We start from the raw sequence: 25,348 nt of genomic DNA, 5'->3' as shown, positions 1-25,348 counted from the left end.
GAATGCTCTTAGCAACACCTCCATCTTTATTTTTTCCCACAGTATGTCTTAGGTGTTTGTTTTTTTTTTAATCTGTGTAAATTTCTTAAAACTTTTAAAACTTCTGAACCCCATGCAGTTTGGATTACTTAAGAATGCCAACTTAATCAGATGCTGGATAGTAGAAATACACATAGCCGTATTTCCCTTATTTGAGTAGAATCTAGACAGTTGGTCCCTTTTAATGCTCCCATACCCTGAAATGGTGGATGATTAAAAAAAAAAAAGGAGGTGATTGCAGAGCACTGAAAGTTCTGAGGGAAAAGACAGTTTTGCTGATTTTCACTTTTAGAAACTGCTTCATTTCTAAGTCCTTCTCATTCTTTTGATTAGCTTCCAGCAACTCGCATTCCTTTGAAAACTCAGAGTACTGCTATTCTTGTGTGGATTTTCTTTTTTTTCACTGAGGATTATACTGACCTAGTTTCACTGAACTATGAAGTATATGGAAAATATGTTTTTTAGAATCTGTCAGAATACCTGTTTTAGGGAGAAGTCAGAACTCCCAAGAAGGGAGTTAATCTCGTGTCTCCTGGAGAGGGAACAGAACATCATTTATCATAATTTTATATATGTTTATAACATCATTTTATTTTTCCCCCCTGTTCTTCTAATCCACAGTTGATTTAGGTAAAAATGAGTAGGGGTGAAGTTTGGGACTGTGGGAGACAGTGAAAGAAACTACATTCTATTAGCTTGAAGAGTTTATAACTACTAAAATAACAAATAAGTTATTAAGTTATTCTTCATGTTCGAACATGAAGAATATTTAGTAACTTAGAGCACTTTATTTCAGAGGATTTTAAGAAATACTCCACAGAAAGAGCAGAGCCCTATTAGATTTTTAAGCCTCTACTTTTAGCTCAGCTTGTGATTATACTGGACCTGACCTTTATAAATTACAGCCAAATGATTGCCTGCAACATGGTTTGCCTTCTCTGTGTGTCCTATATGTCTGTCTTTGGGTTAACCCCTTTAGATAGAGATGATTTCTCTGATGAACTTATGCTTTGGATTCAAGTTGCTAAAGTGTAGACAGCCATTGATATAAGTAGCAGTTTGGTTAATTGCCTGTTTGAGAGCTGCTGCTAAGTCACTTCAGTCGTGTCCGCCTCTGTGCGACCCCATAGACGGCAGCCCACCAGGCTCCTCCGTCCCTGGGATTCTTCAGGCAAGAACACTGGAGTGGGCTGCCATTTCCTGCTCCTGTTTGAGAGCAGTGGATAGAATTGAAATCTGATTTACCTAGTATTCATTCACAAGAGAAATATGTTTATGGAATAGGACATTAAATGGGACCTTATTCTGTATTGTGGGGCTTCCTTGGTGGCTCAGACAGTAAAGAATCTGCCTCCAGTGCAGGAGACCCTGGTTCAATCCCTGGGTAAGGAAGATCCCCTGGAGAAGGGAATGGCAACCCACTCCAGTATTCTGGCCTGGAGAATTCCATGGACACAGCAGCCTGGCAGGCTACAGTCCATGGCGTCTCAAAGAGTTAGTCCCAACAGAGCGACTAATACACACACAGACTATATTGTATTCTAGTCTACTATTACACGTGGACAGTATCTTTCATAGTGATCTCCTAAAAATGTTGTTGGAAAAATCATGCAGCCTTTCTTGCATTGCATTCAAAGGAAGTTGTCTATCCTTTTTGCACTTAGCTTTTTGAAGCTCTCAGGAAGGAAAAGTGATTCAGGATATGAGTTTGGAAATGGACATCTCTAACCATTCATGCAGTGTAAGCCTTGATCCTCATCTCTGTCTAAAATTTCAATCATAAGTCTAGAAGTTGCCGTGTTACTGAATGGTCCTAATATGGACCTGAGAGAGGAAGTCACCTGGAGCCACTGGCAGAGGCTTCCGGGGCCAGAGGTACAAGGAAATAGGTATGATCCAGTCATTTGATAGAGAACATGATAAACAAAACAAGATAAAATTGAAACTATGAGCAGTTTATAAAAACACGGTTCTAAATCAGAGCAGAGGTCAGCAAGCTTTTCCTGTAAATGGCCATAAAGTAAATATTTTAGGCCTTGCAAGCTGTACATAGGGTCTGTGGTAACTACTCAGCTCTACCAAGGAAAATAGCCATAGACCATGTAAATGAATGAGTATGGCTGTTTTCCAATAAAACTTTCTATACAAAAACAGGTGGCAGGGGACTTCCCTGGTAGCTCAGTGGTAAAGACTCCATCTGCCAGTGCAGGAGACACAGGTTCCACCTCTGACCCGGGAAGATGGCTCATGCTGCAGAACAACTAAGCCCGTGCACCACACTATTGAGCCTGTGTTTCAGAGCCCAGGAGTCACAACTACTGAGGTCACGGGCCACAGCTGCTAGAACCCATGTGCTCTAGAGCCCTGCTCCACAGCAGGAGAAGCTGCCACAATAAGCCTTCACACCACAACTGGGGGGTAGCTCGTGGGCAGCAACAAAGACCTAGCACAGCCAAAAATAGAATAAATAAATAAAATTATTTTAAAAATGAAAACCATGGCAGGCTGGATTTGGCCTGCAGGCCCTGGTTTGCAAACCCTTGGTTTTGAGCACCAGAAGCCCTTGAAGGGTCTGTTAAAACATCAGTTGCTTCTCTGACACCATTTCTGATTCAGTAGGTTTGGGATCAGTTCAGTTCAGTCGCTCAGTCGTGTCCAACTCTTTGCGACCCCATGAATCGCAGCACGCCAGGCCTCCCTGTCCATCACCAACTCCTGGAGTCCACCCAAACCATGTCCATTGAGTCAGTGATGCCATCCAACCATCTCATCCTCTGTCGTCCCCTTCTCCTACTGCCCTCAATCTTTCCCAGCATCAGGGTCTACTCAAAGAAGTCAGCTCTTCACATCAGGTGGCCAAAGTATTGGAGTTTCAGCTTCAACATCAGTCCTACCAATGAACACCCAGGACTGATCTCCTTTAGGATGGACTGGTTGGATCTCCTTGCAGTCCAAGGGATTCTCAAGAGTCTTCTCCAACATCACAGTTCAAAAGCATCAATTCTTCAGTGCTCATTTTTCTTTATAGTTCAAGGTTTGGGATGGGTGTCAATAATTTCCATTTCTAAGTTCCCAGATGATGCTAAGACTTTTCTTCTGAGAACCACTGAGCTAGAGATTAGAAGTATCTCCTTTTCATTGTTTGTCCTGTGTCTTTTGGAAGGGAGGCTGGTTTTCTTAAACTTAGTGTTGCCCTTATAAAAACTTCAGGCAGTTTTTTTTTTTTTTTTTAATAGGAACTTTGTTTCCATCTTTTTCACTTCATCTACCACAGCTTCCTTATGAATAAGTTTTCCAAACTTGAAAACTTCCTGTTCATTCCTCTTATCAGGGTACATTTTGCCCAGCAACCACTGCTCTCAGGATTCCAGTTTTATGAGGGACGAGAGATAAGTAACGGCACAGATTCCTCCCTCTTTGTTTTAGTAAGAATGTCCAACACTTAATAAGCACATATGGTGGTCCAAGCACTATTCCACGTGCTTTAAGGTATATTTATTCATTTAAAATGGGTTCCAGGATAGCTGAGGAAGTTGCGGGATCTTGGCCGTCTAAGGGTGGTTCAATGAATCTGTGTGTTGATGTATCCCAGGGTATCTTCTCTCTGGTTTCCCTCATTGCTTCCCACTTCCTTCTCAGACTGGCTTCCTGCCCTTGAAGGAGAAGGATTAAAAAAAAAAAAAAAAAAACTTCTCTGTCAGCTGAGCAGGGGGACCTCCTTGGGCAGCGATGACTGCTGGCGACATGAGCATGAGTAGCCCTCCCTGCTGGGGTCTGCAAGGAGGGCTGCACCAGCTGTGAGGCCCGACTGACCTGATTCTAATTGCCAACATGGAGCTGATGTTATTCTTGGCCCAGGGCAGAGCGATTACTCAGTAGTTTCTGTTAAAGTGATTCTTTGTTAAAGCTCTGCTCCCAACCCCCATCCTCTGGCCCTCCCACTCTCTCCTCTACCTATTCCAGTCTGGAAAAAAAAAAAAAAAGAAGCCCCAAAAGCCGAAAAATTAAGGATATTTTGATGGTCGAGACAGAACTGCTGAAATTTCTTTTAACAACAGAAGGGGAGAGAGAGGATTTTAACTACACCTTAATTTTTCCCTGGTTTCCAAAGCCCTTCAATTTTTAGTAGATGTAATTTTTAACTTTGCAAAGTAACTCAGGGTAGGAGAAAGCCTTGCATCCTCAGTCCCTTCTTGCACTCTGTCTGCCTTCCTTCCCCCTCCTAAAATGCCCAATTTCACCTCAGCTCAGCCAATAGTGACTAACGTCCCGAGACCAGCAGGGTGGGGGGCAGCTCAGTGTTCACTTGAAGGGGTCTTTCAGTACGATAGCAACGTCTTGGGTGCCGTGTGTAATGAGCTTTTTGCTAATGGCGTGTGTGTATATAAGCACAGCCTCACAGGTGTGGGAAGGATTCCTATATAAACCCAGCCAAGTCTTGTTATTCTGCTCCTAAAAGTTCATTGCATGTGTCTAGAAAAATTGTGCATACACACCACCCGCCCTCCCCCCGCCCAACTTGGGCAATGAGTATTTCAGCCTTCGCTGCTGTGTATTTGTGTTGTGGGGGAGGGAGAGGCAGGCACCCGGGCTTTTCCAGGCAGCCAGCAATAACATGCTAGCTCCTCAGCCTGACCCAGGGAGAACCAACAAGCAGACCAGCTCTGCAGGGGGAGTCTTTCTGTGTCTTCCCAACAAGAGTATCTGGGAGGATGGTTGGGCATGGAGATTAGGGGGGTGGTCTGGGCACAACCTCAGGCCAGTGCTTAAGTTCCTGGAGCAGGCTGATTTGAACTTCCTAACCTGCTGCTCTGTGTTGTTTTGTGTTGTTTTCATTTGGTTTGGCGATCTTTTGTTCAATTTTATATTTCCTTCTGACCTTTATTGGGAATTCATCTAGTTTGTTTATGATTATGATTGTCTTAGAGCCATTCGATTTAGCGGATTTTGCCCAAACTAACCTCTTCTTCCATAATGACACTCCATTCAAAATACGTGATATTGCACGTAAAACCGCATTCAGGTGTACAGAAACAGGCACTGTGGACAGGCTGTGGAGTCAGATACTCCTGTTTCAATCTGAGCCCATGACCTGCGCCAAGCGCTTTAAACCTCCTTGAACCTGGTTTCTTCGTCTCTAACATGGGGACGATGATGTGTACCTGTGGGTTTCCGTGAGGATCCTATTCCTCAGGACGTTTCCATGTGCCCAAGCACTAAACGTGCAGTGGTGTTTGTATAATCGCAGTGAATCTTCACAACTGCCCTCTTATAAAAACAGAGCATCACATATGTGGCTTTCCCAGGCTCACAGAAGTGACAAATAAATGGAGGAGCTGGGATTTTTGAATCCAGGCATGTCAGCCTCCAGCATCCAAGCTCTTGGCTATCATGGTCTATGTTACATCTCTGACAATATTCAGGCATGCAATGAGTAATAGATGTATTATCGCACTTCCCAGGTGGCACTAGTGGTAAAGAACTCGCCTGCCGATGCAGGAGACATTAAGAGATGGGGGTTCGAGCCTTGGGTCAGCAAGATCCCCTGCAGGAAGGCATGGCAACCCACTCCAGAACTCTTGCTGGAGAATCCTATGGACAGAGAGTCTGGCGGGCTGCAGTTCATAGGGTCGCAAAGAGTCAGACATGACTGAAGCGACTTAGCACGCATGCACGCAGATGTATTATTACATTTTAAGTTGCAGTTCATGTGTTCAACAGGTACTTATTGACACTCACAAAGCTATTTTGAAAACTTAATCTCAGGTAATTTAACTAGTCTCCTGCTAGGCAGATACACTGTTGCAAAAGAAAAGGTCTACTAAATGTGTGTTACCCCAGTTACCTCAAATTCTTAATTAAAGAAATGTCTTTAAAAGGTGTTCCAGGGCTTAAAACTCTTAGAAATGGCCACATTCTACCTTCCATTGTACTTTTATTATTTAGGAACAATGTCAGGGACCGCGGAGTTTTTTGGTTTTTTACTGCCGTGAAATTGCTTTACAAGGTTGTGTTGGGTTCTGCTGTACAACAGTGTGAATCAGCTGTGTGTATACCTTTAGTGCCTCCCTCCCATTCCCCCCTCCCACTCCTCTGGCTCATCACAAAGCCCCAAGCTGAGCTCCTGTGCTGCGCAGCAACTCCGCACTGGCTGGCTGCTTTGCATGTGGTGGTTGATATATGTCAGTGTTCCTGCGTCAATTTGTTCCACCCTCTCCTTCCTCCACTGTTTCACAAGTCCGTTCTCTACATCTGGGTCTCTATTCCTGCCGTGCAGATAGGCTCATTGGTACCATTTTTCTAGATTTCATATTTATATATTAATATACTGTATTTGTTTTTCTATTTCTAACTTACTTCACTCTGTATGATACGGTCTAGATTCATCCACATCACTACACATGACTCAATTTTGTTCCTTTTTATGGCTGAGTAGTATCCCATTGTATATATGTACCACGTTTATCCATTCATATGTCAGTGGGCATCTAGGTTGCTTCCATGTCCTGGCTTTTGTAAATGGTGCTGCAGTGAACGTTGAGGCCTATGTGTGTCTTTTTGAGTTATGGTTTCCTCAGGGTATATGCCCAGTAGTGGGATTGTTTTTGCAGCATCCTGAAATATGTCCTATGAGTTTGAAGATTCAGTGTGTGGGTTGTTATTAATAACGTAGGAATTATCTCTTCAGTGATCAGTTTGTCCTTTCAACCCTGTTTTTGTTATTGGTCATATTTTTTAAATTTTATGTCTCTTTAATATAAATTTATTTATTTTAATTGGAGGTTAATTACAATATTGTATTGGTTTTGTCATACATCAACATGAATCCACCCCAGGTGTTCTATGATGGTATTTTTGAGAAGGCTATCAGGAAACACGACAAGTGTCTGCAGATGTAAATACCACAGATGACACTTTTGTGATTAATCTAATCACTAATCACTTTTTGTGGTTAGTATTATGCTTGCTTTCTCAATAGATTTCATAGAAATCTGATTCTTAATGCACTGTTACAATATAGACATCGGTTCATTATGCTGATTCATTACTACTAGTAATAGAAACCCCCTGGTTATTACCGGAGTGTTTTCTAAGCTGTTGCTTGGAAGGAGGAAGGTGAGAGCAAGGAAATAGGTGTATAGTGAGTGCCTTTTGTATGCTAGATGTAGTAGTGTCTCCGTTCCACTAATGAGGAAACTGATGCTCAAAAACTTAAGTAACTTACACAAAGTTGTACAGCTAGCTTTATTGCAGTTATAATAGACAAGCCAGGTCAGAGGGTTCTAAAGCCCTTTTCCACTCTACCTCCCTCCCCAATGAGTAAGTGACTCTTCATTTTCTCCTTGTTTCATATATTTATCATCAGTCAGATAAGGCATTCGAGTTTTATTGTTGCTGCTGCTATACATCCATACGCACAAATATAAAAGAAGAGGTCAGTACAGTGAATCAAAACTCAAAACCCCACTTGGCTGTAGTTACGTTAAGAGACAACTCTTCACCTACCAGCTGCTTGGGATTGACCTTGTTTGTCGTATACCGTTAAAATGTGGGTTCTGCTACAGTTGCCTGGTGGCCAGTTCCCTTCCCTCCCCTCACTCTCTGGCCTCTGGCTTTTTTCTGTTTTTCTGGGGCATATGAGGGACTCACAGCAGTAACTTTGTGTGAAATGATGAAAGCCTTCATCTTTAAACATAAAACCCCATCCATCTGTGATGGATGCAACCACAGGAAAAAACTTAATAGCTCTATGACAGCAAAGTTTATATAAGATAAACAGTAGGTCAACGTGTGATATTCTGAGCCAAATAAAATAAACTATACATTTGAAGACAAAGGCAAGTTAGTTATTTAGAAACTGAATTTAAAGTTGTGAAGGAACACAGAAGATTACCTTGTCTAATTATTTCATTTACTCATCAGAAGATATGAGGCAAACACATTATTAGGAGAACAAGGGCACTGATATAGAAATAATTCCCTAAAACTACTAGTAAATAAAAGATAAAAGAGACAATTGAAAGTAAGGCTATGAATTATTTTTTTAACCAATTGAACTTTCAGTCTGGGGTCATTGGTGATCTTTTGAGGTTACCTTTATTTATTATACATGCACACACACATATTCTTGCACACTTTAACTTTCCAAGTAAGTAACAAAGATTTGCTTATGCACAAATTTTTTTCAACCGTTTTTTCTTGGAATAAATTAAGTGAAATCTCTGTCTTTTAAATGCATCTGGTGAAAGTTGGACACATTGCTAGGTTTGCTTTAATTTTTCTTTGGAAGGGAGATAGATTTAACTTCAGTGGAACTGATGTGAAAAGGGAGTCAGCATGGCCTAAATGAGGAAGGCAGTGTAGTGTGGCGGGGCCACGGAATAAGACTCCTCCCGGGACTTGCCATCATGGACAGACCATGGAAGCCTTTTGTGCTCTGATTTCTTCTGTAGATGGAAGTGATGATGGGACCCGCCATAAATGGCTGGGAGCATTATCTGATACAATATGTAAAGTACTTAGAGCAACGCTGCCCATGATAAAAGCTCAATAAAAAGGTGTTGCTCTTATTGCTCTGTGTTACTTTGTTTTTCATTGTGGTAAAAAACACATAGCATAAATTTGCCCTCTCAGAGATCTTCGTTTATGGTGCAGTATTTTTAACTGTGTGCATGTGGTTGTACAACAGATTACTAAACGTTTTCATCTTGCATAACTGAAACTCCACACACATTGAGCAGCTCCTCGTGTCCCCCTCTGCCCAGCCGCTGACATTCACCACTCTGCTTTGTGTTCCTGTGAATGTGATTACTTTAGATTCCTCGTATCACTTAAATCATGTCGTATTATTTTTTAGTGACTGGTTTATTTCATTTACCATAATATCCTGAAGGTTCACCTATTGTAGTTTATGGCAGGATTTCTCTATTTTTTAGGGCTTAATGATACTCTGTCACATGTATATACATTTATCCATTCATCAGTCTGTGGCTTTTAGATTGCTTCCACATCTTAGCTACTGCAAATAAGACTTCAGTGAACCTGAAGATGCAGACATATCTTCTACTGTATATTACTTTTAACCTTAAATGTACATATCTCTGGGGCTTCCCAGGTGGCTCAGTGGTAAAGAATTCACCTGCCAATGCAGAGACTTGAGAGATGCGGGTTCAATCCTTGGGTAGGGAATATTGCCTGGAAAAGGAAATGGCAACCCACTCCAGTATTCTTGCCCAGAAAATCCCATAGACAGAGTAGCCTGGCGGGCTACAGTCCGTGGTGTTGCAAAGCTGGACGTGATGAGCTTGCATGACTGAGCAAGCATGCATGCACATGTCCATAGCATTATAATCTCAATTTGGGATTTTAGTCAAACCCCTCGTGCCAGAAGGAGGAATTGGTTTGAATGATATTTAAGAAGGTGGTTTAGAAGTTCAAGGCTCATAAAATACTAATTAGCTATGTTTAAAAAAACTAATATTTACTTATTTGGACAGCAGGAAATTATATGCAGATTATTGCTAGAGAGAGACATGAGGAGAAAGAATAAAAAGAATGATTTTAATAGTACCATGGTAAAATGGTTAAAATAATAATATGTTTGTCCAAAAGCATAAATATCTTATAAACATTAGAGAAAAAGAGAAACAGCATGAGCAACAAATTAGGAGCCAGCTTTCCATAGGACATGTTGTATTTAGTTAAATAATCAAGGAAAGGTAAGGCAGTTATTCTTCCAAACATACTGATGGAAATATAATTGGTACAACCTTTACAGAGGGCAATTTGAGACTATGTATTAAAAAAGATGTAGAAGCAGCAGCAGCCTTCTGATCTAGCTATTCTGTTTCAAGGAAATTATTTTAAGGAAATGATCCAGCATATATCAAAAGGTAGAAATAACATGATGTTTATCACAACACTGTTCTTAAATAGAGAATTAACCTGGCGAAAACTTCTGTATGTGTGTGTGTGTGTGGTTTCAAAACCAATACAGAATTGTAAAGTAAAATAAATAAATAAATAAATAATGAAAGTATAAAATTTTAGGGGGTCTACTTTTTTCCACTTAAAAATGTATTGGAAACTTAGTTCCTTAATTGCATATATAGATCTACTGTGTTAGTTTACAGTATTGTACTGTTGGTGACTGGTTAAGTAAACTATGATAAACTGTAATACAAAATGTTATTTAGTTGCTAAATCATATCTCACTTCTTTTGTGATCCCATGGACAGTAGCCTGACACGCTCCTCTGTCCATGCAATTTCCCAGGCAAGAATCCTGGAGTGGGTTGCCATTTCCTTCTCCAGGGGATCTTCCCAACCCAGGGATTGAACACACGTCTACCGCGTTGACAAGTAGATTCTTTACCACTGAGCCACCAGGGAAGCCCAGTAGAAAATAGATAGCCATTAAAAACAGTGATCTAGATCTACCCTATAGATATGGAACCAAATGCTCAAGATAGATATTTGAATGAAAAAAAAGTTTTCAAAAAAATCAGATATCATATACGAATTTTTGTAAGCCCACAGAAATAATGTATAATATGCATAGAAAATAGATGATTATACACAGAAAAGAGTCTAAATATTACTAGAGGTTATCAGAGAACAGAATTCAAAATGACTTTTAAAACAGTTTTCCTTTTTTTTAGTGAACGTGTTTCAAAAAAAACCATTAGCCTGCCAAATATTTCTGAGCATTGAGGGAGGAAAACAGAAAGCAACACAGAATCTACAGTCATTGGAGTCTAAATTTGCCCTCAGAATATAAACCTCTCCCAATGTATGACTGTCATTTGGTTGGGTGACGGGGCTGCTAGTGAGGGAATGTCGTCAACGTGATGTCTTAGGGCTAGGTAGCTTTGTGACCATGGGGTGCAGCCCTGGCCTTAGCCAGCTGCCTCATAGTAGGACTTTGTTTGTAACACCTAGCCCAAGATCTGTTCAAGTGTCTCAATACTACTGAGAAATTAACCGAGAGACACTGTTGGTATCTTTGTATGCTTAGTTGCAGGAAGTCTGAAGCCTGTAAGTATATTTGACTATCTCTTTTTAATGGCCTGCATTGTTGCTCAAATGTTTTTAGGTACAACTGATTTAGGGGCTGCCTGAAGCACAGTGTTTTCAGTTGGTTGGTGAATAATACTCTCTTCTCAATTGTTCTGTCCCAGTAAGCACCTGTATTCACATCCTTTAGAATAGGTCACTGGAACTTCTAAGAGCCTTCTTTCCTCGTTGCTAAAGGAGAAAAAATTCTTAACTTGTTTTAGAAATGGGAGGGAATGCCAGAGGACTTCCAGATCTCTTTGGCATCTCAAAGTCCTGTCTCAGTGCCCAGGTCATCCATCTCTCTCTGTATGAACCAGAGCATCTTCAGGGTTTCTGCCCCATCCCTGTTGAGGTCCTAGCATTACCCACTGCTGGTCGCAGTACTGGAAGCTGTACTCTTTATCTTGCTCAGCTTTCAGACTTGCCCCAGGTGACAAACACTGTGAAATGAAGACAGCCAAGAACTGCATATAGGTTGGGATGAAGACCTTTTGGAAGCTTGATTTTGCCAAAATAGATACAGCTACCCTTACCCTCTGCCTGGCTTCCCTGGTGACTTAGATGGTAAAGAATCCACCTGCAGTGCGGGAGACCTGGCTTCGATCCCTGGGTTGGGAAGATCCCCTGGAGGAGGGCATGGCAACCCACTCCAGTATTCTTGCTTGGAGAATCTCCATGGACAGAGGAGCCTGGCGGGCTACACAGTCCATGGGGTCCCAGAGTCAGACACAGCTGGGCGGCTAAGTACAGCACTGTCCCCCTGCCTTTTTTATAGCATTGTATGGTTGCACGTAATGTGTTCTTTGCGTTGAGCAACTCTCAGCCTGGTTGTAGTAAAGCTGAGTGATTAGCATCTTATCTTCTCAGGGAGATAAACCGTCCAGTACTTGAGCTGCCAGAACTAGAAGCTGTGTTATGGGAACTTTATCCAAGTTAGGGTAAAATCTCACATGGGGAGAATGATACCTAAAATGTTTGCTGTTCTGATAGCAGAGAAAAAGGGGTACAAAGTGACATTAACCAACTCAAATAGAGATTTCATATTTGCCTACTTCATCTACCTTAATTTTTGAAAAATGAATTTAGAGAGTTATTTCACTGCAGGGAGGCATCCAGTTATACTCCATCACCAAGAAGCCCGAGTCAAGACTGAAAGGGGTGTTTCTCTGGAAGGGATTAAAACACACACATATACAGTACAACCTCCCAGAATTTAATCTCTGAACGGTATTATCTTTCAAGTAAGAGAACCCAGATCTTGCTTCCATGTGACCTTCCAAGCTGCAGTCTGTGTTCTATCACAGATTCCTCCTTCCCACCCATGATTACCCTTCTGTTGTGGGAGAAGGAGGGCCTTTCCAGTCTTTTGTCTGGGGCCAAGCCAAGCTTCCAACTGTGGTTTTCTCTGAGTGTCCTTGCCGAAGCATTGCTGTTTCCCACACCCAATAAAGAGGCAAAGGCTTGCGTTTGTTGACCAGGTCTTGAGTGGAGGCTGGTGCTGATACAGCTTCCACATTCCCAGGACAGTGACTGATGACAGTGCAGGCCCCGCCCCTGGGTTAGCCCACAAGTGCAGAGTGCTAACACTCTGTCCAGACCTCACAGTTCTTAGAAATTACATGGCGAGAACTTTATATAATGCTCCTGTTTATTTATGAATGAATACCAGGACAAAACAGTTCATATAATCTGTCATAGAGGTAGACTTGTAGGATTAGGGTCAATACAGGCTGTGGTTGCTGGGGAGGCGGGTGGGGGTTGGGGAAGCTGATTTCTGCCAATATTCTACACACATCTATACGTCTTCTTTTATCTTTGTCTGAATACTTTCTGGTTTTCTTCTCATCAGTTTTGATTACTTTAATCTCATTCCACTTAGCCTTGGCTTTGGTGCAGCACTTGGGAACTTGTCTGACACATTACTGACTTTGGGGAATTTTGGATGGCATAGAATTACAATAATTTCATTATCCATTCAGTTTATGAGCGTATGATCCCCAAACGACAAATGAGAACCTAGAAGCTTTTTACTTCTTGGGAAGACTCTCTGCTATTTTTGAGATGCAGTTACATTTTTATTATATTGAAGCTGAAACAAGCTTGACTCTTTGGTCGATTGAGAATTGTCTCTCAGCTCAGTTAGGATTCCATTTGGCTGCATATAATAGAACACTTCCCACCCATGGCTGTTTAAACAAGTTAAAGATTTATTTTCTTTCCCCTGTATAACCAGGTATCTAGAGATAGAGGTGCTCCTAAAGTCCATGGTGCGGTCAGGAACCCATGCTCCTCCTGTCTTTATCCTCTGCAATCCTTAGAAAGGAACTTCCACCTTGCTGCTTCTAAGTAGATGGCCATGTTCTGGGTGAAGAACAGCAACAGTACAGGGAGACAGCTGTGTGCCAGCCAGCCCAGTCTGCCCCCTTTGAAGAGCTTTCCCAGAACTGCACCTGGAAACGTCTATTTACCGTTCAGAACCAGGTCACGGGGTTATCTGAAGGTACAGGAGGGACTGGGAAACAGAATGTTCTAGGTGGACACATGTTTTTACTCAAACAAAATCAGGACAGTTTTGGGGGGAAGAAAAGAAGAATTATTAGTATCTAGGCAAGTGAGTCTCCTAAGCAATGGAACAAGTGTCTGAGGTCCTGCCACAGTATGTGCATCTAGGAAGGTGAATTTATTTTCATTTGGAATCTGAAGAAGGGCTTAACTTGTGGATTGTGGCTGTATGTAAGTTGAACACAAAACACACGAGGCATTTTCACTATTCAAACTCCAGAGAACGGTCCTACTACGAGATTGCATCTCTATGTAAACACAAACTTGTCTATTTTCTTGTATAGGAATTTAGTAGTTGGTATAATATGAGGTGTTTTTTTCCTTCACTTATGGAGTAAATGTTTATTAAGCACCATTTGTACAGGCAGTCTTCTTGGCACTGTTGCTGCTGCTGCTGCTAACTCACTTCAGTTGTATCCGACTCTTTGCGGCCCCATAGACGGCAGCCCACCAGCCTCCCCCATCCCTGGGATTCTCCAGGCAAGAACACTGGAGTGGGTTGCCATTTCCTTCTCCAATACATGAAAGTGAAAAGTGAAAGTGAAGTTGCTCAGTCGTGTCCGACTTTTAGCGACCCCATGGACTGCAGCCTACCAGGCTCCTCCGTCCGTGGGTTTTTCCAGGCAAGAGTACTGGAGTGGGGTGCCATTGCCTTCTCCCTTGGCACTGTTAGTGAAGCAAAAATTAATCAGGTACAAAGGCATTATTGTCCAGACACAGAAAAAAGTATGTATATAAGTGGCTGTGATACAAGGTAATTGTGCTAAATGTGATAAGACAGATACGAATGCAATTTTATAAGCATTTAGAAGAGAAAAGACTGTTCTACCAGAAAGAATTGCGTAAGTATGATCTGGGGAACCTACACGTGTGCTTTCGTTTTATGAGTTTGCTTTTGCAGCTAGTGAGCATCATCATAAGACTGGAAAAATAAGCTGGAAAACACAGAACCAACCACCATTCACAAGGCATTGCAGATAAGCAGACTTGCATGTCAGCCACCCTTTGGTTCCTCGGTGCGCTGATGGTAGTTTGGGAAGGAAGGGGGCATTTCCGTTTCTGCCGTGTGCCTGGGGCTTTGATTTATTTCAGGAAACCTTTCCTGAGTGCCTGGGCTACATTTACTTACTGATCTTCATCTAATCCCCTACAGTCCAGCCAAATGATTACAACTGCTGATGAGGAAGCTAGAGCTCAGAGAGGTTAAGTAACTTGAAAGGTCACCCAACTTATAAGTGACAGAGCCTACAGTTGAGTCCAGGCACACCTGACTATGGGCTTCCCTGGTGGCTGAGATGGTAAAGACTCTGCCTGCAGTGAGGGAGACCTGGGTTCGATCCCTGGGTTGGGAAGATCCTGTGGAGAAGAGAATGGCTCCCCACTCCAGTGTTCTTGCCTGGAGAATTCTATGGACAGAGGAGCCTTGCAGGGTACATCCATGGGGTCGCAAAGAGTTAGACACGACTGAGCGTGTCCTGCTTCACACACCTTAACCACTTGTCACACCTGACTTAGAGCCATGTTCCTTTCCACTTCCATGAGCCTTTGCCTGTTGCTGATGACCTAATCTGGTCTTGAAGCCATAGTAAGTGCTGAACAGCCAATTCTTTCTTCAACACAGTCTAATGGCAAGTCCTCAAACCAGCTGGGCTTCATTTGATATTTTGATTTATACTTAGAAAGTTAATCTGCTGCCTGCTCACACCTTATTAGAACTTGACTTACTTTTGACTTTTCAATAATTTATTTTTAGAATCAGTTCATAAATAACTACATTTAGATGGTATAAAATTCAAAAAGACACAAATAATATATAGTAAAAAATTGGTTTCCCTTTTCCCCTAACCCCTAGCTAACCAGTTCTTTTCCATGGAGGCTGCCAGGTTTTGTCTTTAATCCTTTCAGAATTGTTCTGTGCAGATACCAACATGGTAAATATCTTTGTGTGTGTATATTGGCATATAAAGATATGTTTATAAGTATCCTTTTTCACACAGATAGAAGCTTACTAGACTCCCTGTTCTGATCTTGCTCTTTTTATTCATCTTTTTATTTGTATTTAGATGTCCCAGGAAGATTTTTTAAACAAATTTGAAATATGGTTAAGCTGTCACCACAGCAACGTATATTGAATAGATGTTCTTCCTGATGGCAGTTCAATAAAGAATGTTTTTATTTCCACGAGTTCTTCACTAACAGTGGTTTTCCTCCTCTGCTTCTCATCCAGTGAATGTGTTTATAGAGGGCCAGTGTAGACCTCGTCAGCCCTCATGGTCAGTTCTGGCTTCTTCCCCACCCTGAGCGAGGCATCTTGCAAGCACTCGTCAGTCTAAGCTCAGTCATTGGGAGGTTGTGGGGTCACCCTTTCCTGCCACCCTCCTTCCTTCCAGTTGAATCTCTCCCATAGATTTTTAGGCCCTTAGATATGGTGCTTGGAAGGAGTGGATTTCTTTTTGAGCCAGTTCCACAAGCTGGCCTCTGCTGCACCCTTTGGTTGCCGATGGCCCACGCCCTTGCTCCCACTGCCCGCATCCCCGTGTGGAGCCCTGTGTACACGCTCTGCAGCCCTGCACTCTAGGCTTTGTCCCTGGACTCAGGTCTTCCTTGGTGCCCCTCCTCTGGTCAGAGGTAGAGGCAGGTGAGCCACTCTTCCATTCCCTCTCGGGTGGCTTCCGGAGATGAGGACCATTTCAGTCCAGTTGGTCTGTAAGAAACTGACGTGAGCGTCCACCTCTGAAATCGCTTTGCTCTTTGTTGAGCCTCTCAACCACACACATTCCATCCGCACAAGAATGCCAACTACCCCTGCTGCCCCATATCTGCCCAACCAGGGACCTTTGGACACATTTTCCTGAAATGGGACATTCCAAGGCATTAGTGTAGAAGGACTGGTTAACACTTCTTTACTAAAGCTGCTCAGTTCATCTTTTATATCTCAAAAACTAAAATTCATAAAGGACAGAAATACTGCTGGTGTAGTTTACCTAGAAGGTGAATGTCTCCTGAGAGCATCTGATATTCCTTCAGGCCTTGCCATGAGAAAATGACATTTCTCCCATTGCCTCTTGAAATGTAGTGCCTGTAGGTGGAAATCAATTGCCAGAAATCCTTTAAATAAAAAGTCCTATGTCTTTTGTCACTTATATTTTCTTCCTAATATCCTTTTATATTTAAAGCTTTTATGAGGCATGCATACTGAAAGCAGTGTTAACATATTTCAAGAATCAGTAACAAAATTTGTAACACACACACAAAACTATTTCTAATGAGGTAAATAAGTTGCAAGACTTGTTTTCAGCCTCTCTCTGAGGAAGTATACAATTAAGTGTACATCCTTCCTACAGGTATGTGTTGGTATTTGTGATGTCTAGATGGTGATTTTGCGATCTTCATTTAGTATCTGTAGGCTTACCTTCTAAGCGAAAATACCCTTCATGTCGTAATTTTACTTTAAAAGTGTTTCCAAGTGTAGGTCTTAACATTAATCTTTAGGTCATCAAGGTGTTACTACTCTACACTGGGTCCTTCTGTTTCCTCAAAGGTGCAAACCTTCTAGAGGAATTCAGAGTTCTGTGAGTGGGCTGGAATTGAGTCAGGTTCAAGTCACTTCTGTTCTCTGCCATGTTTTTAGTACTTAACACCTGACAAGAGGCATTCATTAAATTCTTATTGAATTTAACAATGAAGGGAAATACTAAGACCAAGAGAGACCAAATGCTTCTCTAATTCACGTCTATGGACAATACATAGTACCCAGCTGCCCTGAGTCCTAGCCCAGGGCACTTTCAACGAGACCATCTCCACTCTCTGCTAAAAGAGATTTCCCTTCTCTGAATCTAAACCTGCACTGGCGTTATTGGAGGAAATGTTTTTTCTTTAAAGTTGCTTCATTTGAATGGTTTCCCTTTTCCTTTTGTCCTCCCCTCAGGATTGCAAACCAGTTATTCACTTACAGCAAACGGACTGTGAAGAATAACTCCATCAATCTTTTGTTTTTCTTTTTCTCGTAGGCAATCTTTGGCAGCCAGACACTACCTAACTCCAATTTATGGACAATAAATAATGGTGCAGCATGCAGAATTCCAAGCGCCACAGCCAGTGGCCAGAAGCCAACGACTCTGCCACAAAAAGTGGTGCCACCTCCAAGTTCTTCCTCCTCCCTGGTCCCCAAGCCCCCATCCAATCACAAACAAGTCCTCAGAAAGGCAACATCCCAAAGGGCTTCCAAGTAAGTTTTCGGAATTCTTCTGTTCAGTCCCTTCTGAGTTGTATCAATTCTGTGCTAACAGTGCTCTTTATTTATGGAGGCTCAAGACAATGTGTACTGCAGTGCTGAGAAGAACACCTGATGGGGAGTAAAGGCCAACTGTTTTCCCAGCCCTGGCTGTGAGCTAGAATCACCGGGGGAGCTATCACCCCATGGCCAGCGGCAAGGCTGTCCCCTGTGAGCGGGGCAGAGACTGCTCCGTTAAGTGCGCCAAGGGTAATGGTGAGCATTGCAGCTAGCAGGTTCAGGGTCATGGCCAGATGGCTCTTGTGGCCCCCAGCAGGAGCCTCAACCAGAGGCAGCACCTGGGAACTGCTGAACTGTGGGCTCGGAGGAGGGAACTTCCTCCTGGATGTATTCTTCTTTCAGTCATTCTACAGAGTTAGATCTTTTCAATTTCATGTAAAATGTAACACTCTTCCCTCACCTCTACCCTTGTTTATTTGTTTTTAGGCATTTGAAAGGGAAGACATAGGATTGAGATTTCATAAGGTGAATTAACTTCATTGACATTGGTCATCAGGCTCTGTGAGGCAACAATGTTCTAATACCTTTTGTCATCTTCCTATCTTAACTGAAAAAAAAGACATCTCTGTACCTACATCACATACGTGTTTTAGGTCACATTTTTCACTCTACCTCCAGCCATTTTCCCTAGAAAACTAGAAATGGGCTGGTAAAAAAAAGTTTTGGTTTTAGCACCTCCTGACCATTTAAAACTGGGGGACTTACCAAAGTTGTCCGGAGGAGGAGGCAAGCCCTGATGGATGAACACCTAGAAGAGATTTGTGTATTTCTCTTGCTCTCCTTGAGGTTTCCCATTCATTTGTCCTTCACGAAATCAACTCGAATTGTATAAAGGAATCCTAGGGCACAGAAAAAGCAGTTCGTGTTTTCCGCCCCTTGGATAATGAATCATATTCTGGATTTGGATTGAAAAACAGTCCCTTGTGGTTGTTTTAATTATACTACTGCCAGATTCGTTTACTCAGCAAATATTTATTCAGTGCCTACTAAGTGCCAAGCACTGTTCTAGGAATAACTGGCATCATGATAACTTCAGAGAACTCTCTGGAGCAGTAGGACAGTTCAGTTTGTTGTTGAGAGCCGATGGCACAACAGGAAGGATGTGTGGCCCCTCTTGAGTTCCTTAAGGGCGCAGCCCCCGGGGCCCGACTGCCTGTGTCAGACCCCTCTTCACACTTTATTGATGCGAGATCTTCAACAAGTTGCAATTTACCTAAACTCTTGGCTTCAATTTACTTACTTGGGACTTCCCTGGTGGTCTAGTGGTTAAGAATCCACCTGCCAACGCAGGGAACTCAGGTCTGATCCTGGGTCTGGGAACTAAGATCCCACTTGCTGTGGGACAGCTTAACCTGTAAGACACGAGTACTGAAGCCTGCATGCTCAGAGCCCGTGCTCGGTAACAAGAGAAGCCACCTCAATGAGAGGTCCACTTGCCGCAACTAGAGAGCCTAGACAGCAGTGAAGAGCAACACAACCTCCTAGAATTATTTGTTCCCTTTTTTGTGGAGATAATATCTGTTTCATAGGACAGTTGAGAAAGATGAGCAGACTTAATATATGTAAAGTACATCGAACAATACCTGGCACACTTCAGACCTCTGTAAGTCTTAGTAACCATCATAAGCATTCCAAAAGCACACACTCCTTCCCAGGTTTGAAAAGTCCACAGTTAGGCGGGGAAATGAATGTTGAATTTGCGAGTGTGCTGTTTGCTGTGGTCTTTCCACTTATTGCTGAGATGGCCTCTGGTGGCCGATGAGGTTCGTGTGCTGGTGGAGAGGGGGGCTCTGTTGGCAGGAGCGGGGCCAGACATTGGAGGACCCCACTCACTGCCCTGAACTCACTACTGGCAGGAGAGCTCTTCAGACTTCTCAGATGGAATTGTAGCTCCATGGACAGGCTTTGCTCTGCTGCATTTTTGTGGTTTCTTGTCTCTGACAGGCAGGAGTGTGGGAAAACCGGAAGCAGCTCAGCACCAAAAAAGCACAAAAGAGGGGGGAAAAACAAGATTTCTTCAGAATTTAAAAAATATAATTCAAGTATCAAAAGGCATGCTGTTGAGGCGTTGTTCCAGGAAATAGTTTCCAATTTGCCTTTAAAACTCTAGCACAAGTCTGTGAAGCTAAGTAAGTTAGCACTAGTGGAGAGCTGAACATCCTTTCCTTTACATGAAAAATGTAGGGCTTGAGGACCCCTCCTGTTTTCAATATGCTCTCAGACTTTTAGGAAGCAGAATAGCACTGTTTTTCTCTGAACTGACTCAGTGAAAAGTTCTCCCTAGGAAGCATCCAGATAAAGTTTTTTGAAATAATCTTTTCATGTAAGAATTATTTTCGATTTGTAAAGCTAGTACACATAAAGATACGTACACCCAGTTTTCCCCATGTTAACATCCTATATTGCCATGGTACATTTGAATACACTGCAATACGAAGAAACTGTCGCCCATACATTACAATAAACTAAACACCATACTTTATTGGGATGCTGAAGTTATTTTTAATCTAGAGAAACCTTTCACAGCTTTTGAAATCAGGATCCTAAGTATCAGGTGACATATTATTATTATTGTTGTTCCAAAGTACTTGTTCCTAGCCAGCATAGCAAGTTACTTGACATCTGTGTGATTCAGTTTCCTATTTAAAATAGAAATGATAATAGTACTAGAAGGCAATGGCACCCCACTCCAGCACTCTTGCCTGGAAAATCCCATGGATGGAGGAGCTTGGTAGGCTGCAGTCCATGGGGTTGCTAAGAGTTGGACATGACCGAGCGACTTCACTTTCACTTTTCACTTTCATGCATTGGAGAAGGAAAGGGCAACCCACTCCAGTGTTCTTGCTTGGAGAATCCCAGGGACGGGGGAGCCTGGTGGGCTGCCGTCTATGGGGTCGCACAGAGTCGGACACGACAGAAGCAACTTAGCAGCATGGGGTTATTAAGAGAAGTAAATGAATTGACGAATGTCAAGCACAAATACAGTGCCTGGTACATAGTAAATACTAAATAAGTTTTAGGTGTTATGGCTAATACTAAGACGATACTCCAAGAAATTTTCACGTAATTTTTTGCTTTCTTCCTACAAAATGTGTTGCTTCATTTGATTGAGCTTATTGCTGCCCTGATGCGGGCTTGGTTCATATTAATCAGGAACCCTCAGTTATGACTGGCGATACTGAGTCACACTCAGGAATACCATAGTTGTCCCAAGAGACACAACTAATAAGTTGTAATGAGCTTTTGACCGTGCCAAGCCCTGTGTTTTTGGGTTGAACTTCAAACCTCTCCTAGCGCAGAAGTTGGCACTGGACGAATATAGAAGCAATTTCCAAGAGCATCAAAGTTTCCACATCCTAGAGGGTTGAATTTAGAAAACAATAGAACATAAAAGATGGAATGTCTTTTGAATTTTGGTGCAAAGGGAGTTGAGAATCAGAACAGTGGAGTCCTATTTCTTTATGATAATAGTCTAGTCACTTTCCCTCTAAAGGTTTCAATTTCCTAACTGTAAAACAAAACTCACTGTCCCCACTGAATAATTAACCAAAATAACTTGTTTTCAGTCTGTTCTGTTGAAAGCTTTTTTTATGAGCACGTTTGTTTTTTAATCCTGACGCTTTATAGCCATTTTCCCCATCCTTTCTTGGCCCAGCAGTTCTTGGTTATAGTTCTCAGATTCATAGACTTATATTTCCTTTAGCTAAATCTCACTTGTCAATTCTGCGAAGAGAATGATTTAGATTTTTTTTTTTTTGCCTTTTCCACAGTGCCAATACCATTTTTTGATTTTTCCTCTCTAATGTTTGTAACACTTCATAATTTTGTACCAACTTCAGATCCTCCTTTCAAAACTATTTGGGGTATTTCTTCCAAGCAGTCAGCTTAACTAGGAAGGATGACAGCCGCTGAACAACTACATGCATATGAGCTGTCTTTTCCTTGTAGAAGACTTTTTTCCCAGAGCCAGAATCATACTCTCCAGGAAATATACAGAAAGAAATCTGAGAAGATTAGTGTTTGCCAGGGATGTGGGCAAAACTCATAGACTAGAGATGAATTTGGAAAGGCAGGGTCAAAGCTGTTTACCTTGGGACATCCCTGAGAAAAGAAAACTGCATGAGAAACACCAGACTCAACGAAAGGGCTTTTCTTTAAATAGCTGGAGTTACCTTTCCTTGCCCGGTTTTAGTATATTCTGCATCAGAGTGACCTCAGAAGAATTCGAAGCCAACTGCTATTCTCTGTCAGCACCCAGGACAGTGGTGTTTGCTAAAGGCTGCTAGGGATTAGGAGGCAGGAAAGCTGTCCCAAACCCAGGAGCATGTTAATCCAAACACCAATTAATGTGACCTCAACATTTAGTCAGCAGTGTGATGGAGATGCTCACATTAATGTCAGAAAAATATAAAAATAAGGATCAAGAAAAAAATATGTTGTATCTTTTTAACAAATGAGTCATTAAAAGGAGGCAAAGTGATCAGGAGTTAAAATGGTCCAAAAGTAAGGTCTTGAGGTAAGCATTGAAGATGTCATGTTGTAAGTTATTAACCATCTTTATCAGCTTTTCAGTCTTATTATGTGTAGCTTTGAGAAATACGATTGAAGCTGTAGTGTATCCATCCTTAAATATGAGATTTCTAATTTGTGTACTTCCCAAATAATATAGCCATAGGCTCTTAGTGCTGAAAGATAAAAACCTGGAGGAAGTCACCATGCAGGACTTTGGATACAGATACACAGATGGACAGTGGCAGAACCAAAGCCAGAACTCACATCCCCTACTGTGCTAACCCCACACTCTTCCCAGTAGACCACTGATTTCAGAGACCCTCCCACCAATCTATTCACATCCATTCTGTGCAGTAAGGGACCCTCCCACCAATCTATTCACATCCATTCTGTGCAGTAAGGGACCCTCCCACCAATCTATTCACATCCATTCTGTGCAGTAAGGGACAGATTAATCATCCTAAAATAGTGCCTTTGGGAAAATGCAGTGTCGGCACTTAGAAACGTCCTTCCCTTCCTCTCCACATTAGTCTTGCCCCTTAAATGGCCAATGAAATGCTCAAAAGTAGGAATAGTTAGTGTCTCTGTCATAGTGAGGTGTTGGAGAAATGTCCCTTAGATGCAGCACAAGAAGGACTGAAGAACAGCATTGAGAGCTTTATATACTGCCTGTCTGTGGGAGTGCAGTGTAGGAAAACACTGGGAGCCATGGGATATACCAGACAGGGCCCTCTCACTCTAAGCGGGGGCCTGGAGACAGAAAGAGCTGGGGGCCAGGTGATGGGAGCCATGGGATATACCAGACAGGGCCCTCTCACTCTAAGGGGAGACCTGGAGACAGAAGAGCTGGGGGCCAGGTGAGGAGCCACCACTTCGGCTCTCTTTCCTTTACTAGCTCTCAGCATTGGGACCTCAGTGGTAGCCTTAGAAGATCTTAGGATTTGCTTTGGCCATGATGATGATGACATCAGTCTGCAAATAGGTACTCTAAATCACATCTAACCAATTATTATCATTGGAATTAGGTATGGTCCCGTGGGGAGAGAAATACATGAGACTCATAGAATGATGAATCTTCCTTTTGTAATTTTATACTTAGATAATTTAGATTAAAATCTTACTTTTCATTCATCCTTGCTGAGACGTTAAAATGGTAATGTGACTGTTGGGTATTTCCCATCTCTCACTTCCCTTCTATCTTATCTGATTATGAAAAAAAAAAATCCCTTTTAAAAAGATTTGAATAGGAACTTCCCTGGTGGTCCAGAATCTGCCTTCCAGTCCCTGGTCGGAAAATTAAGATCCCATATGCATGGGGCAGCTAAACCCAGATGCTGCAACTACTGAGCCCATGTGCTCTGGAGCCCACGCAGCACAACTAGAGAGAAGCCCGTCTCCGAACAACTAAGACCTGATGCAGTCAAAGAGATAAATAAAAAAAAAACTTTTTTTAAGATTTGGATAGAAACTTAAAATAGCCTTTGATAGAATTCATATCAGTTCCTCTGTGATCCTCAGTCCTTATTGGCAAACTTAGACTTTCTTCTCTGAGGATGAGCAAATATTTTAAAATCTCGGGGCCTGGAAATAGATAGTATAGCTTTAAAGAAAGATCCATGGAGAAGATTCAGAGGAGCTGTCAACCTCCAAAGTAAGTTTAATCAAGAAAGAAAACATTTTAGAAAAATCCCTAGTGTGCATTGGTGTGTAGAGCTCGAAAAAGCTACCTGAGAGCAAGTAGTCTGGGGTCAGGAAGGATTGAATGGAAATGAGAACACCTGAGTGAAAAATTGGAGTAAACGTGGTGAATAGAGATTGGGTGCTGCAGAAAATGGAATTAGTGAAATTCAGGACAAACTGTTAAAATTCTGCCAAAATTCTGAGGAAAAAAGTGTACCAAGATAAAAATGATGAGAGAAAAGATAGATTCAACCTAAAATAATGAATTCCAAAATGAAAACAGAATAGTCATTATTATAGGCAAAATAGATCTAACCTGAGGACATAAAGGGTTTTGAATAGTATAATTAATGAGATTAAATTAATAACATGCAATTTTATGCCCTGCAGAGCTCCCATGGAATATTTTTCAAAACTAAATGATTTTAGTATAAATCCTCAAAAAACAGAAATTATGCAGTCTTCATTCTCTGACCACTTTATAATAAAATGAGATTTTAAAATCTGGACAAATGCTCAAATAAATCTAGAATGTTAAAATACTCTTTTAAGTAGTTTAGATCAAAATTATTTTGGAAACTACATTAAAAATAAGAATTGTGCATATCAAAACAAGACAGAAAAGCCCATTCTAGACACTTTCATTTAGCAGCTAGGCAAGAAAAAGAAATAAATGGCATCCAACTTGGAAAGTAAGAAATAAAACTGTCTCTGTTTGCAAATGGCATGATATTACATATAGAAAACCCTAAAGACCCCACCAAAAGACTGTTAGAATTGATAAATAAGCTCAGTAAAGTTTTAGGATATAAAATTTATATATAGAAACCTGTTGAATTTGTATACATTAACAATAAACTGTAAGAAAGAGAAATTAAGAAAAGAGTACCTTTTAAAATTATGTCAGAAATAATAATGTGCATTGGTGTACAGAGTTAGAAAAATACCTAGGAATAAACATAGTGAAGGAGGTGAGAAAATACGTACGCTGAATACTGTAAGACACTGATGAAAGAATTTGAAGACACAGTAAATGGAAAGATATTCTGTGCTTAAAGATGGAAAGAATTAATATTGTTAAAGCAATCTACAGATTCAGTGCTATCCGTATCACAATTCCAATGGCGTTTTTCATAGAAATAAAACAAAAATCCTAAAATTTGGCCTGAATAGCCAAAACAATCTTGAGAAAGAAAAAGAAAGC

General features: G+C 41.6%; 1 protein-coding gene across 11 annotated transcripts in view; it reads left to right on the top strand.

Moving 5' to 3' along the window:
- TTLL5 (tubulin tyrosine ligase like 5) overlaps positions 1-25,348 on the top strand; it is a 308,459-nt gene that overhangs the window by 211,797 nt on the left and 71,314 nt on the right. For 10 of the 11 annotated variants that reach the window (XM_040226042.1, XM_040226046.1, XM_040226045.1 and 7 more), the window contains one exon: positions 17,669-17,886. In XM_040226042.1, the coding sequence (XP_040081976.1) occupies positions 17,669-17,886 (218 nt within the window). Of the gene's footprint in view, positions 1-17,668; positions 17,891-25,348 lie in introns of those variants that run through there. The other variant, XM_040226049.1, reaches the window with a different exon arrangement.

This window comes from Oryx dammah, unplaced genomic scaffold (genome assembly GCF_014754425.2).
Source record: "Oryx dammah isolate SB20612 unplaced genomic scaffold, SCBI_Odam_1.1 HiC_scaffold_26, whole genome shotgun sequence".
Lineage (NCBI taxonomy): Eukaryota > Metazoa > Chordata > Mammalia > Artiodactyla > Bovidae > Oryx > Oryx dammah.
The sequence above is the reverse complement of the archived record's forward strand: the minus strand, read 5'-3'. Positions and strand labels throughout refer to the sequence as shown.